This window comes from Dendrobates tinctorius, unplaced genomic scaffold (genome assembly GCF_039654945.1).
Source record: "Dendrobates tinctorius isolate UK_male_01 unplaced genomic scaffold, ASM3965494v1 ptg000102l, whole genome shotgun sequence".
Classification (NCBI taxonomy): domain Eukaryota; kingdom Metazoa; phylum Chordata; class Amphibia; order Anura; family Dendrobatidae; genus Dendrobates; species Dendrobates tinctorius.
In genome coordinates, this window is record NW_027361770.1 from 34,462,035 (window position 1) to 34,478,489 (window position 16,455).

At 46.3% G+C, this 16,455-nt stretch overlaps 1 protein-coding gene across 2 annotated transcripts in view; it reads left to right on the forward strand.

Annotated features, from left to right (window-relative positions):
* Positions 1–16,455, forward strand: part of LOC141099765 (NFX1-type zinc finger-containing protein 1-like) — a 400,215-nt gene that overhangs the window by 309,393 nt on the left and 74,367 nt on the right. For both annotated transcript variants that reach the window (XM_073587803.1, XM_073587804.1), the window contains 2 exons: positions 5,202–5,341; positions 7,595–7,749. In XM_073587803.1, coding sequence (XP_073443904.1) covers positions 5,202–5,341; positions 7,595–7,749 — 295 coding nt within the window. The remainder of the gene's footprint in view (positions 1–5,201; positions 5,342–7,594; positions 7,750–16,455) is intronic.

Consider the following 16,455-nt stretch of genomic DNA (forward strand, 5'->3'; position numbering starts at 1 on the left):
AAGGTGATCTACAAACCTGGATCTGTTACACCAGTTTTGTCAAGAGGAATGGGCCCAAATTCCGAGCAACTATTGTGAAAAGCTTGTGGAAGGATATCCCAAACGTTTGACCCAAGTCACATAGAGCTGACACCCACACCCGATCGCCACAATGCTCAGCGTGAGGCCGTGCAATTGCTGCGCCATACATATACTGCTATTTCCGGGAACGCAGCTCCCGCAGCGCCGTATATGTACGGCGCATGTCGGCAAGGGCTTAAAACCTTATTCGGACACATTGTGTAAATTAAATGAAAGAAAAGAAAGCTAGAAAATAAGAAACCTAGTGCACGCAAGCGCACTCCCCTGCTCTTCAAAGGGAAGTGTACGTACAGTTGTGGCCAAAAGTATTGACATCCCTGCAATTCTGTCAGATAATACTCAGTTTCTTCCTGAAAATGATTACAAACACAATTTTTTTGGTATTATTATCTTCATTTAATTTGTCTTAAATGAAAAAACACAAAAAGAATTGTCCTAAAGCCAAATTGGATATAATTCCACACCAACCATAAAAAAGAGGGTGGACAAAAGTATTGGCACTATTTGAAAAATCATGTGATGCTTCTCTAATTTGTGTAATTAACAGCACCTGTAACTTACCTGTGGCACCTAACAGGTGTTGGCAATAACTGTACAACTATGTACAACTGTACATCCAGTAGTAAAATGCCACCAGTCAATGACTATTAAAATCAGTCTGCAAATCTGCCCTGTCTCAGACTCCATGACAGTAATCATTCCGCCCAAGGATCCTGAACCTAGTAGTCTAAATGGAGCCCGAGTCCTAATCCGTGTCTGCTTACTTGACCACGGGGTCCGCAGCCGCAGTACCAGGGACTGCCTAGGAGTGGCAACTGGCTGCTACCTGCAGCCCAAACCTGACTCCACCATCAGGAGCTCCAGTGAACATCAGGTAGTCACTTTGCTGCTCCCCTTCCTAGGCAGGGCCGGTCTTGTGACACAGTGGATTCTCGAACCACGTGCACCACCTGCATGTGGAATAATTTGCTTTGGCCATGGGCCCCGCTGATGATCACTCCTCTTTACACTGGGAGCTGTATCAGCAGTTGAGCTACCAATAAGAGAACCATGAAAAAATGTTGTTTCATCTGTAGACAGTAGATGCCAGATCGGAAACCCTGACGTCAGCTGTGCCAGCCCAAGACGCAGTACCTACGGCTGCACCTATTCAACTGAAACTCATACTTCAGGAGTGGAGCCCGTCTTGCCTAATCTGCCTCGGTACTATGGGTATCCATCAGTTTGGGCCATCAGTTTTCTTCCGATCAGGTCAAGGTGAGATTCCTAATATCCTACCTAGCAGGAGATGCCCAATCCTGACTCAACCCCCTATGTGAGAGAGAGGGGATTATGTGACCTTGAACATGCATCTAGAGTCTTTTTTGAAAACTTCCCTTCCCAGCTTCCAGGAGCAGACCAAATGGGTGACGTATGAGGAAATCATCACGTCTGGCTCCTCTGTCCTTCCAGAGACCAATTGTTCATCAGCCTGTAGCGGCAGCTACACTTATAGAATCAATCAAGGTTGACCATAGTTGGATGGCTGAGCAGTAGCCGGAACTCAGTCATGAGAAGGGGTATCATTAATGTTGCATGGAACATCCAAAGGCCTTTATCCTGAGTAGACTAAAAAGTTCCAAAGCCTTGGGCCAGGAGGAGAGGTTGTTCTTGGAGGGAGTATTCCCTCTCCATCTATGACTGTGACAGTATCCGTGGTAAGTGGATGCTTTGGTTTGGCAGGAAAGTTGTTGCTGCAACCCACGAAGTATCGGTGTCAGATTCCCGTACGTCATCTCCAGAATCCGGTGAGGGTGTTGTTCTGCCTTCTTCCACGTATGACACTGTGAGGATTCCAGCATACGGCTTAACCTTTCATCCACTTCCAGAAACGAGACTGTATGGGTGCTTAAGTCTATTATTTATTGGGATGATATGGACAACAATGGGAGATGATAACAGATGGTATAGTAGAACACAGTAGTAGATGAGATCAGGGGTTGTTGTACAGAGTTGTAGATGGTATCAGAGATTTTTGAACACAGCTATGGATGATTCAGGTAAAAACTATAAGAAACAGATAAAGCAGCATGTCAGTACTGGTAGACAATATACAATACATCAGTACTGGCAGGTAATCACATCAATACAGGGTATTATTGTGGTCATGGCAGGTACGCGGGATGCAGTGACGAGACGTGAGACAGATTGAACTTTAGGTAGTAACTTTTATAGATTGATGCGGGTAGGGCTATCCTAAGCAACCAAACAAAATGACAGTAGTTGTCCTCGCAGGGACCAAATACAAGCAAACACTGGTTAGGAGAACACGACTACTCTGGCATAGGCCGGTCACTAAAGGGCCGTGGTATGGCCGACTACGGGTCCTTAGTTATGTTGTGTCACTTATCCGTCTTGACGTCCCTTGGCGTCCTGGACTATGGTGCTTCGGCATCGCAGCTGCTGGTCCCAGCTGCTGAGGATCTGGTGTAGTCTTCGGGCGTTCCGGCGCCCAGGCGAAGCAGGGGCACAACAGGCCCTAGAAGAGTTCTTTGGTGGAGTGTCCCCCAACAGAGGCAGCGGGATACCGCCTGGGAGTGGGAGAGTTGAGGCCGCAACCCCCGAACAGGGGCAGGCAGCAGCGGTGCTGAGTGGCGGTTAACATAGTAACATAGTAAGGCCGAAAAAAGACATTAGTCCATCCAGTTCAGCCTATAAAATTCTGTCAGAATAAATCCCCAGATCTACGTCATTCTAAAGAACCTAACAATAACTGCAAGATATAATATTGCTACGCTCCAGGAAGACATCCAGGCATCTCTTGAACCCTTCGACTGAGTTCGCCATCTCCACCTCCTCAGGCAGGGAATTCCAGATTCTCACTGCCCTAACAGTAAAGAATCCTCTTCTATGTTGGTGGAAAAACCTTTTCTCCTCCAGATGCAGAGAATGTCCCCTTGTGACCGTCACCTTCCTTGGTATAAACAGATCCTAGGAGAGAAATTTATTTGTATTGTCCCCTTATATACTTATACATGGTTATTAGATCGCCCCTCAGTCGTCTTTTTTCTAGACTAAATAATCCTAATTTTGCTAATCTCTCTGGGTATTGTAGTTCCCCCATCCCCTGTATTAATTTTGTTGCCCTCCTTTGTACCCGCTCTAGTTCCATTATATCCTTCCTGAGCACCGGTGCCCAAAACTGTACACCGGTGCCCAAAACGGTTAGTAGGTCACCGGCGCAGCCAGTGGCTACACTAGGGAACCCGCGGCGGGCGACGGCCCGGCACTTGCCACGGACTGGAGCGGGGCGGTGGCGGCTGCGGGCGGCAATGGACAAGCCGCAGCCGCGGTCGGGAGTGGAGTGGCTGCGGGCAGCGGCGGGCCACAGCCGCGAGCTGGAGTGAGGCGGCAGCGGCCGCGGGTGGTTGCGAGCAGGCCGCAGCCGCGGGCTGAAGTCAGGCGGCAACGGCCGAGGGGGGCTGCGAGCAAGCCACAGCCGCGAGCTGGAGTGAGGTGGCAATGGCCGCGGGTGGCTGCGAGCAGGCCGCAGCTGCGGGCTGAAGTGAGGCGGCAACGGCCGCGGGGGGCTGCGAGCAGGCCGCAGCCGCGAGCTGGACTGAGGCGGTGGTCTTCTGTCAGTCGGCTCGGCGCCATCTCACTGCGGTCCACCGTGAGTCTCCCTCCTGTCGCTGTCCTCCTCTCTGGTTACTGCTCGTGGTTCTAGCTCTCTGGCTCCTCCCACACCCGTCCTGTCAGTTTCAGCGGTCCGTCCCCTAACTCTGCTCCCTGGAAACAGACCCCCTAGGAATCTAGATGACGGTCCCCTTGGTTCCAACCCAGACACTCGGCGGGGGCCCTTCCCCCATCCTGTATGCTCACCAGTCCTCGGGCGAGGGCCTTAGTAGGCTCAGGTTGGCCTTTGGAGACGAAAGTTCTCGTTGCCATACGAACTGGTCCTGTTTGTAACATTCGTGGGGTTTGCCAGCTGTTGACCGCTCGGAGCGTCTCAGGTCGACTGTGGTGGAGCTTTCTGGGGTGGTGGAAGGTGGTGGGCTGGCCGATTCATTTCACGGCAAATTTGGTGAAATGATCCACCATGACGAGACAATGTTCATACCCCTGGTGTGCGGGACTAATGGTCAAATAGTCCACTGTCAAGAGCTCGAGGGGTTCTGATGTCACTATCGTTTGCATCGGAGCCCGTTGTGCGGGTGGATTAGCTAGCTCGCATTGGCGGCAGGCCCGGCAAGTTTCTTCCACAGCAGCATGCAAGCGCGAATGGTAAAATATCTGCTTCAACCATTGCAAGGTCTTTTGAGCTCCAAAGTGAGCCCCCTTTTCGTGGGCTTCCTGAGCCAGTTCATTGAGTTGGGCTCCGGGCATGACTACCTGCCAAGTTGTTGCAGATGTCGTCCGTGATACTGTCTTCCGATACGATAGTCCTTTCTTGATGACTAGCTTCTCCCATTGGCGTAGCATCGGCAACATATCCTGAGTCAAGGTCTGTCTCTGGGAGTCGGTGGGTAGTCTGTCGGTGGTTACCCATCAACGTAGGAGCCCAATTTCTTCATCCTCTTGCTGCTGTTGGATCCATCTGTCACGTGATTGTTCCAGCATACCCCTTGGGGGTCCTAGATGGGGTTCTTCCTGTGTGGCAGCTGTGAGCACTGCGGCGGTGAGGGCAAATGGCATCTCTTCCCCTTCCAATTTGTCATCTCAACTTTTCCCTTGGGTTGTATGCCGGATCCTGGAGAGGGCGTCAGCTTGTATATTTTCTGCTCCTCTTTTATAGATGATCTTATAGTTGAACTTGGCCATCCGGGCCACCCATCGCTGCTCCAGAGCCCCTAGTTTTCCAGGTGGGCCAGCGGGTTGTTGCCGGTCCGCACCACCACTTCGGAGCCCTCCAGGTACTCTGCGAACCGCTCCGTCATGGCCCACACTACCGCGAGGAGCTCGAGCTTAAAGGAGCTGTAATTGTCAGGGTTACGTTCGGAGTCATGAAGTGATCGGCTACCATAAGCGATCACTCTCTCCTGGCCGTCTTGAACTTGTGAGGCACTATTTCAACATATTTTTTAAGAGGACATGCATTTTGATAATAGGCACAAATTGATAATATATATGGTTTGTTACAGATACCATCAAAAATGAAAAAGAAATTAAAGAAACAGATGAAACATGAACTTCAGGAGACAAGTCACATGGAGGAAAAAGAATGCGAGCTGATAACGGATCTGTTTCAGCTCTCCCTCAAAAAGCGCTGGGAGGTTTACAGGTCCATAAATGTGTTTATTTGTTTATTCATATATGTTGCTTATACAGTGACATGTAAAAGTTTGTGCACCCCTTGTCAAAATTACTGTTATTGTGAACAGTTAAATAAGTTGAAGATGTGGAAGATACAGGGGTATATGCACCTCCAATTCAAAAGCATGGTAAAAAAAAAAATATATATATACATACACACACCCTGATACGATCACTGCAAAACTCCACAATAGGAACAGGAACTAGCTGCCACCACCAAACATTTATACATACCGATTGGACACCGTTACAGATAGCGTATGGCTTCAGGGGTGTGGTTTCTAGAGCAAGAGGAACAAAGCTGTTAAATTTTATATATTTAATATGGAAAATAGGCAGTGTTTATATGTTTATACAAAAGATGTTACAAAATGGATAAAACAATACAGTCGCATGAAATAAAAAGGATAAACAAAAGAAATGTACTAAACCGGTGTCATGAAAATCTCACAGATTAGTGGAGGCAAGCACTCCTTTTTTTTTAGGGAAAGGGTACAGCACCACAGTGCACTGTTATCTTCCAGGACTGACAATTACAAAAATTGAAAGCTCTGATTTTATTAGATAATAACTACACCCACATACCTCTCCTTGGTGAGATCATATGGGGGCTGGGATGTGGCTAGGGTCCAAAATTTAAGATACCTCTAAAGGCCCCGTTACACATAACGATGTCCCAGCGATCCCACCAACGATCCGGCATGGATGGGATCGCTGGGACATCGTTAGGCTAATCGCTGGTGAGCTATCACATAGACAGCCCTCCAGCGATCAGGACCAGCGAGCAAGCTGGTTTCCAATGTAAACAGCGGGCATCTAAGAGCCGCATGGCTCTTAGATACCCGCTGTTTACATTGGAAACCACGTCCAGCGTCGCTGATCGCTGGTCTCTCGCTGCCACACGCAGCGGTGCGCGCTGGCCAGCGGGAGACCAACGATCAAAAAATGGCCCAGGACGATGCTGCACGATCAGCGATACCCGACGGGGGGGGGGGGCGGTCGCTGATCCATGTCACACACAGCGATGTCGCTGGCGAGATCGCTGTGGCGTCACAAAATCAGCAATCTCGTTGGCGATATCGCTGTGTGTGTGACGGGGCCTTAACTTCCAGGGTATCTTGACCCCTGGAGATCCCAGGTGGGAGATATTAATGCCATATTGCCCATCATGATTTTAGTTATCCATAGACAGTAAACATGGTGTATATATATATATATATATATATATATATATATATACATACATACATGTCAGCGATCCAAAACACGGCCAAGTCATCCTGTCATTGGCTACAGCATAACAAAGTGAAGGTTCTGGAGTGGCCATCTTAGTCTCCTGACCTCAATATCATTGAGCCACTCTGGGGAGATCTCAAGCGTGTAGTTCATGCTAGACAGCCCAGGAGCTTACGGGAACTGGAGGCTTTTTGCCGAGAAGAGTGGGCCGCTTTACCATCTGAGAAAATAACAAACCTCATTCTCAACTACCACAAAAGACGTCAAGCTGTCATTGATGTTAGAGGGGGCAATACACGGTATTATGAAATGTAGTATGTGAACTTTTGATCAGGGTCATTTGGATGTTTTGGGTTGTCATTATGATTTAAAAAGAGAAAACACAGTAGTTTGACAATAAATGGCTTCACCCAACCACTAACCATGAGGGGAGAAAAAGTGTTAGTGTTATCATTCATATTCTCTGAAAAGGGCCAAGAAAGCAAAAAATCTGCCGGGGTATGTAAACTTTTGAGCACAACTGTATTGTCATCCATCTGCCCTATATTCATTTGCTACCAGGAACACCCAGTGATGCAAGACTGGCGTTACATTCGCCACTTCGTCATGACGCCAAAAAGTTGTCTCTCATATCTGTCATATCTATACCGTTCATAAAAAAATATTTGTACTGGAGTCTGGACTGAAGCATTCTGCTTGCAGATTTCTGGACACAGGTATGCAAAAGCCATAAACCTGTTGTTTCTCACATTACTCTGCAAGTTGTGAATTTGTGCCTGCGAACCACCAGGTATCCAACTTTAATTACCTGTTAGCAGTGGGGGAGTGGTGGGTCCCCGCTGCAGATGTCATGTGGAGTTTAATATAGTGCTTGATTTTGCTCATTTAATCCATAATGAAGCCAGGCTTCGATGTTACTATAAGAACTATGAGATGGCTTTATAGATTTTACAATTGCATCAATGAGACTAACATATTTTTGCAGGTGCTGGAGATCTAAATATTTGTGTGACATCCGCAACCAAATATTTACTGTGGAAAACCTCTATCAAATAGTGGTAAACAGGATGACAGAACTCAGGAACCAAGAAGACCTGCTTATATTACAAGAAGCTGACATTATTGGCATGACTACCACAGGTTAGATGTAGGATCAAATATTCAAGTGTGTGTGCATGTGTGTGTGTCCTAGCCAGAAGGATAGTGTTATAGCTCCACCATAGATCGTGACTAGTGATGAGCGAGCACTAAAATGCTCGGGTGCTCGTTGCTCGGGTCAAGCAAATTAGAATACTCGGGCACTCGGACACAACGAGCCCAATGTAAGTCTATGGGAGACCCGAGCATTTTTACCGCGATCCCCCCCGGGGGTCCTTTTAAGGTCTAAAAACATCTGAAAATGATGGAAACACTGCTTAAATGACACGGAAACATCATGGCACATGCCCCTGGAAGCATTTCTGACTCCTAGGTCACAGCTCTAAACGATGTTGTCAGAGTTCCACGCCCTTTTTACAGGCACACCAAAAAAACTACAAAAACTGAACCAAAATGGATTTTGCTGGGAAATATGTTAAGGAACATCCTTTCCAGGTTAATAATGACTTTTATCTAAGCCAAAATAATTAACCCTAAACAAAAATGTTCCTCCACCACTTGGGCTATGTTCACACACAGCGTTTTTGAGGCGTTTTGCAACTTTAGCATTGCTTTCAATCACTACAAATGCATTCACTGGGAAATGTCATTGTAACATTTAACAACCCTAGCTGGCCATGTGGTGTGTGACACATAAGCAGACACATCTTGTTTCATTTATGAAGGAGGGACTCTTAGAGTCACAGAGCCTATTTTTACAGGGGCATCAGGCAGCATTAATCTTCTTAAACGGCCATTACTAAACAGTGGGTCTCCTATGCTGTTATTGCCTATGCAGTGAGTGGATGGGCTGCCAAGAATTACGACGCACCCAAATACCCCTTTCACGAGAGGTACATGAGGACTTCCTGAAAAAATGTTGCATTGAATGCAAGGCCTGGCCTGCCCCAAAGTTACATGCTGGATGGCCACAGGAAAATCCACTTCACATTATTCATTTCGTACTCCCAAACTCTTTTCTTATGCATTGACTGCAAGGCCTGCCCTGCTACCAAGTCATATGCACCCCAATAAGCCTTTGATCCCAGGTACTGGATGGGCACAGGAAAATCCACATCACATTATTCATTTCATACTCCCATAATGCTTTCTTATGCATTGACTGCAAGGCCTGCCCTGCTAGCCAAGTTATATGCACCCCAATAAGCATTTGAACCCAGGTGCTGGATGGGCACAGGAAACTCAACTTCACATTATTCATTTTGTACTCCCATACTCTTTTCTTATGCATTGACAGCAAGGCCAACCCTGCTGCCAAGTCATATGCACCTCAATATGCCTTTGAACCCAGTTACTGGATGGGTACAGGAAAATCCACTTCACATTATTCATTTTGTACTCCGATTCTGTTTTCTTATGCATTGACTGCAAGGCCTGCCCTGCTACCAAGTCATATGCACCCCAATAAGCCTTTGAACCCACATACTGGATGGGCACAGGAAAATCCACTTCACGTTATTCATGTTGTACTCCCAAACTCTTTTCTTCTGTATTGACTGCATGGCCTGCCCTGCTATCAAGTCATATGCACCCCAATAAGCCTTTGAACCCAGGTACTGGATGGGCACAGGAAAATCCACTTCACATTATTCATTTAGTACTCCCATTCTGTTTTCTTATGCATTGACTGCAAGGCCTGCCCTGCTACCAAGTCATATGCACCCCAATAACCCCAATTCCCCCTTGGAAGAAACATGGAGGAGGGCCTCATAAAAAAAATGTCCCATTAAAAAGGAGTGGGTCTCCTACTCTTGGCATGCCCATACTCTAAGTGTATGGGCTGGCAAACATTTTCCCCTGTCGGGTACACCTCAACCTTTTTCGTAACAAGTATTTTACACCCAGCATAACCACCCACCCTTGTTAATAATTTGACACTGGCTGTAGCAGCATGGAACACGTTAACCTTGGTGATCTAGTGGCAGTGGATGATGAGACGTGGAAGAAAGCCTCATTAACCCCTTCACCCCCAAGGGTGGTTTGCACGTTCATGACCGGGCCAATTTTTACAATTCTGACCACTGTACCTTTATGAGGTCATAACTCTGTAATGCTTCCATGGATCCCGGTGATTCTGACATTGTTTTCTCGTGACATATTGTACTTCATGTTAGTGGTAAAATTTCATTCAAATAACTTGCGTTTATTTGTGAGAAAAACGGAAATTTGGCGAAAATTTTGAAAATTTCGCAATTTTCCAACTTTGAATTTTTATGCCCTTAAATCACAGAGATATGGCACCCAAAAAACTTGATAACCTACATTTCCCACATGTTTACTTTACATCAGCACAATTTTGGAACCAAAATTTTTTTTTGTTAGGAAGTTATAAGGGTTAAAAGTTGACCAGCGATTTCTCATTTTTACAACACCATTTTATTTTTACGGACCACATCACATTTGAAGCCACTTTGAGGGGTCTATATGATAGAAAATACCCAAAAGTGACACCATTCTAAAAACTGCACCCCTTAAGGTGCTCAAAACCACATTCAAGAAGTTTATTAACCCTTTAGGTGCATCACAGGAATTTTTTTGAATATTTAAAAAAAAATGAACATCTAACTTTTTTTCACAAAAAAAGTACTTCAGGTTCAATTTTTTTTATTTTACCAAGGGTAACAGGAGAAATTGGACTGCAAAAGTTATTGTGCAATTTGTCCTGAGTATGCTGATACCTGATATGTGGGGGGGGAACAACTGTTTCGGCGCATGGCAGAGCTCAGAATGGAAGGAGCGCCGTTTGACTTTTTCAATGCAAAATTGTCTGGAATTCAGATCGGACGCCATGTCACGTTTGGAGAGTCCCTGATGTACCTAAACAGTGGAAACCCCCTACAAGTGACCCCATTTTGGAAACTAGACCCCCCAAGGAACTTATCTAGATATGTGGTGAGAACTTTGAACCCACAAGGGCTTTACAGAAGTTTATAACGTACAGCAGTACAATTAAAAAATCATATTTTTTCCACAAAAATGATCTTTTCACCCCAATTTTTATTTTCCCAAGTGTAACAGGACCCTAAAAGTTATTGTGCAATTTGTCCTGAGTACGCTGATACCCCACATGTGGGGGTAAACCACTATTTGGGCGCATGGCAGAGCTCGGAAGGGAAGCAGCGCCATTTGACGTTTTTGGCTGGAATTGAGATCGGACATCATGTCGCGATTGGAAAACCCCTGATGTACCAAAACAGTGGAAACCCCCCACAAATGACACCATTTTGGAAACTAGACCCCCTTAGGAACTTATCTAGATGTGTGGTGAGAACTTTGAACCCCCAAGGGCTTCACAGAAGTTTATAACATAAAGCCGTACAATTAAAAAAATCATATTTTTTCCACAAAAATGATCTTTTCACCCTCAATTCTTATTTTTCCAAGGGTAACAGGACCCTAAAAGTTATTGTGCAATTTGTCCTGAGTACGCTGATACCCTACATGTGGGGGTAAACCACTATTTGGGCGCATGGCAGAGCTCGGAAGGGAAGCAGCGCTATTTGACGTTTTTGGCTGGAATTGAGATCGGACACCATGTCGGGATTGGAAAACCCCTGATGTACCTAAACAGTGGAAACCCCCCCACAAATGACCCCATTTTGAAAACTAGACCCCCTAAGGAACTTATCTAGATGTGAAGTGAGCACTCTGAACCCCCAAGGGCTTCACAGAAGTTTATAATGCCGGGCATGAAAATAAAAAAATCGTATTTTTTCCACAAACATGATCAATTAGTCCCCAATTTTTTTATTTTCCCAAGGGTAACAGCAGAAATTGAACCCCAAAAGTTGTTGTCCAATTTGTCCTGAGTACGCTGACACCCCATATGTGGGAGAAAACTACTGTATGGACACACGTCGGGGCTCGGAAGGGAAGTAGTGACGTTTTGGAATGCAGACTTTGAGGGAATGTTCTGCGGGTGTCATGTTGCATTTGGAGAGCCCCTAATGTACCTAAACAGTGGAAACCCCCCACAAATGACCCCATTTTGGAAACAAGACCCCCTAAGGAACTTATCTAGATGTGTGGTGAGCACTTTGAACCCCCAAGGGCTTCACAGAAGTTTATAATGCCCGGGCATGAAAATAAAAAAATCGTATTTTTTCCACAAACATGATCAATTAGTCCCCAATTTTTTCATTTTCCCAAGGGTAACAGGAGAAATTGGACCCCAAAAGTTGTTGTCCAATTTGTCATGAGTACGCTGACACCCCATATGTGGGAGAAAACTACTGTATGGACACACGTCGGGGCTCGGAAGGGAAGTAGTGACGTTTTGGAATGCAGACTTTGATGGAATGGTCTGCGGGTGCCATGTGCGTTTGGAGAGCCCCTGATGTACCTAAACTATTGAAACTCCCCACAAGTGACCCCATTTTGTACACTAGACCCCCCACGGAACGTATCTAGATGTGTGGTGAGCACTTTGAACCCCCAAGTGCTTCACAGAATTTTATATTGCTCGGATGTGAAAATAAAAAAATCATTTTTTTCCACAAAAATGATATTTTTGCCCCCAATTTTTTATTTTCCTAAGGGTAACAGGAGAAATTGGACCCCAAAAATTGTTTTGCAATTTGTCCTGAGTAGGCTGATACCCTACATGTGGGGGTAAAACACTGTTTGGAAGGGAAGGAGCACCATTTGACTTTTTCAACTCAGAATTGGCTGGAATTGAAATCAGACGCCATGTTGCATTTGGAGAGCCCCTGATGTGCCCAAACAGTGGAAACCCCCAATTCTAACTCCAACCCGAACCCCAACACACCCCCAACCCTAATCTCAGCCCTAGCCCTAACCCTAGCCCTAACCCTAGCCCTAACCCTAGCCCTAACCCTAGCCCTAGCCCTAACCCTAACCCTTCCCTAACCCTAACCGTAATGGAAAAATGGAAATAAATACTTTTTTTAATTTTATTATTTTTCCCTAACTAAGGTGGTGATAACGGGGGGTTTGATTTACTATTTATGGCGGTTTTTATGTTTGGCGGCTGTCGCACGCTAAAAGACGCTTTTTATTGTAAAAATAGTTTTTGCATCACCACATATTGAGAGCTATAATCTTTCCGTATTTTGATCCACCAAGTCATGTGAGGTCTTATTTTTTGCGGGACGAGTTGACGTTTTTATTGGTACCATTTTCGGGCATGTGACATTTTTTGATCGCTTTTTATTCCGATTTTTGGGACGCAGAATGAACAAAAAACAGCGTTTAATGAATTTCTTTTGGGGGGGTGTGCGTTTACACCGTTCCGCGTGCGGTAAAATTGATAAAGCGGTTTTATTCTTTGGGTCAGTACGGTTACAGCGATACCTCATTTAGGTCGTTTTTTTATGTTTTGTCGGTTTTATGCAATGAAAACTATTTTATATAAAAAATAATTATTTTTGCATCGCTTTATTCTGCGAGCTATAACTTTTTTATTTTTTCGCTGATGATGCTGTGTGGTGGCTCGTTTTTTGCGGGACAAGATGACATTTTCAGCGGTACCAAGGATATTTATATGCGTCTTTTTGATCGCGCGTTATTACACTTTTTGTTTGGCGGTATGATAATAAATCATTATTTTTTGCTTTGTTTTTTATTTTTATTTTTTAAGGGGTTCGCTAAAGGGGTTAACTAATGGGACAGTTTTATAGGGCGGGTCATTACGGATGCGGCGATACCTAATATGTGTACTTTTATTGTTTTGGGGTTTTTTTATTTTCAAAAAATGGATTTATTTGGGGGAATATTTTTTTTTTTTTGTAATTTATTTGGCGATTTTTTTTTTAATTATTTTAACACTTTATTTTTATTTTTTTTTTACTTTATTAAATAGTCCCAGGTGGGACATCACTTTTCTGTGACAGATTGCTGATCTGTCACATCACAGATCACTGTGACAGATCAGCGATCTGTCACAGGCAGTGCACAAGGCTTCCTCATGCCTGCGCTTTGCAGGCACTGAGGAAGCCAGCTTCCTGCAGGCCCCCGAAGGCCCCCGTCGCCATCTTGGATTCGGGGGCCTGCAGGAAAGGAGCCCCCGGCAGCAGCGCTGCACATTGCGCTACCGTGGGGGGCTCAGGGAAGCACGGAGGGAGCCCCCTCCCTGCCGATGCTTCCCTTTAACTCCCGGTACACCGCGATCATGTCTGATCGCGGTGTGCAAGGGGTTAACGTGTCGGGGGCGGTCCGTGACCGCCCCTGACACATTGTGCCGGGTGTCAGCTGTGATAATCAGCTGACACCCGGCCGCGATCAACGGCGCTCACCACGTGGGCGCCGCTGATCGCGGTAGACGTACTATCCCGTCCATGGGCATAGGGGCCCGGGTCCCATGGACGGGATAGTACGTCGGATGTCAGGAAGGGGTTAATAAATAGGCCAAATGTAAAGGAGCCGGTCTCCTAGACTTGTAATGCCGATACACTAAGTGTATGGGCTGGCAAACATTTTCCCTTGGGGGGGTACATATTTTTTGAAATTTGGTGACGGGCATCATAACACCCTTGCCAAAAAATTGAGTGGCTAGAGCATGACGGAATACGTTCACCCTGGTGTTCGAGTGGTGGTGGATGGTGAGGATGAGGAGGAGGGCACCAAATAGCCAAAATCAGGAAGCGTATACCCATATGTGGGTGTGAAGAGGTTCATGGGAATACACCTCCCAAAAAGACAATACATTGGAGGTTATGTTTCGCTGTCATCATTTGGTGGTGTCGAGAAGTCTGGCCCAATCCATCCCTTGCTCATTTTTATTTATTTTTATAAGAAGCAGTCTGTCTGCATTTTCCGTTGAAAGGTGAATGCCCTTATCTCTGATAATTCCACCAGCGGCACTAAAAACCCACTCTGACAAAATGTTAGTGGCAGGGCAAGCCAGGACCTCCAAGTCGTAGAGAGCCAATTCATACAACATGTCCAGCTTGGATACCCAATAATTAAAAGGCACTGAGGAATCACGGAGGACATTGGTACCATCAGCAAGGTACTCCTTCTGCATCTTAGAAAACATTGCATTCCTGGTGAGATTACCCCGCGCCTCAGGGCCAGGGCGATGGGAGGGTATGAGAAAACTGTCCCAGAACTTTGCCAGTGTTCCCCTGCCTCTGCTGGATTGGAGTTGTGTCTCTCTCTCCTGTCCTCCTTGGTTGGCCAGTGAACTGTTATCTCTGCCGCCAGCGTTTTGAGATGGTAATTTTTCTAATCATTCTGCAACAATGGCACTCTGGTACTGCACCATTTTAGTACACCTGTCTGCCTCAGGAACAAGAGATTGAAAGTTCTCCTTGTAGCGTAGGTCTAAAAGTGTCACTACCCAGTAATGACTGTTACCCAATATTTTTACAATACAAGGGTCACAGGAAAGGCAGCGCAACATAAAGTCAGCCATGCATGCCAGACTGGTAACAGGCAAGCCTTCCGTGTCTTCACGAACAGGACGACTTACCAAGGTGTCCTCCTCCTTCTCTTCCTCACAGTCCTCAGGCCATCCATGTTGAACAGACGTTTTGACAGTTGTGGTTGTAGTACTGTCTACAGGGCATGAAAGTAGCTCCTGTTCTTTCTCCTCCTCCTCTTACTCATTGTCAACCAATCCACGTTGGGATGACATGAGGCTGGGCTGTGTGTAATCACCCAGTAAGGTTCCTTGTTCCATGTCCTCGTGCTACGCCTGCAATGCATCCTCTTTCATTGTGATCAGAGAACTTTTCAGAATTCAGATGAGTGGGATGGTGACGCTAATTATGGCATCATCGCCGTTCACCATCTTGGTGGGCGCCTCAACGTTTTGGAGGATGTTACATATGTCTGACATCCATGTCCACTCCTGAGGTCTTATGTGTGGAGTCAAACCTGAATAACAACGGCCTTGTTGATGCTAGTATTCAACAACTGCCCGGTTCTGCTCACAAATCCTTTCCAACATATGCAGTGTAGAGTTCCAATGCGTGGGGACTTCACACACCAGTCGGTGAGCCGGAATCTGCAATCCCTGCTGAAGCACGGCAAGGGCGGCTGAAGCTGTAGCTGACTTTCTAAAATGGGCACACAAGTGGCGTACTTTCACGAGCAGATTCAGCAGCTCTGGGTAGCGTTTTAGAAAACATTGAGCAACGAGGTTAAGCACATGGGCCAGGCATGGTACGTGTGTCTGTTCACCTCGCCTCAGAGTCGCCTAAAGGGTCCTGCCATTGTCACACACAACCATGCCTGGCTGGAGATTCAGCGGTGAACAACTCTCCAACATTGTGCAGTTTGCCACCTAAGCAAATTAGCTTCAGCACAGCCTGTTGCCGCGTGGCTTTGGCAGTGCTGCAGTGCTTCCAGCTTGTGACTGATGTGCTCATTTCTGAGATGGAGACTGAAGAGGAGGAGGAGGAGGTGCAGGAGCTGTACACAGTGGGGGCAACCCTGATTGACATAGGGCCCGCAATCCTTGGCGTCGGGAGGACGTGTTTCATTCCAGGGTCTGACTGGGTCCCGGCGTCCACTATGTTAACCCAGTGTGCCGTCAGCGAGATTTACCATCCCTGGCCACAATCACTTATCCACTTGTCCGTGGTTAGGTGTACTTTCCCAGTAACTGCATTGTTGAGGGCATGAGTAATGTTGTGGGACACGTGCTTGTGTAATGTTGGGACGGCACAGTGGGAGAAATAGTGGTGGCTGGGGACCGAGTACCTTGGGACAGCCGCCGCCATC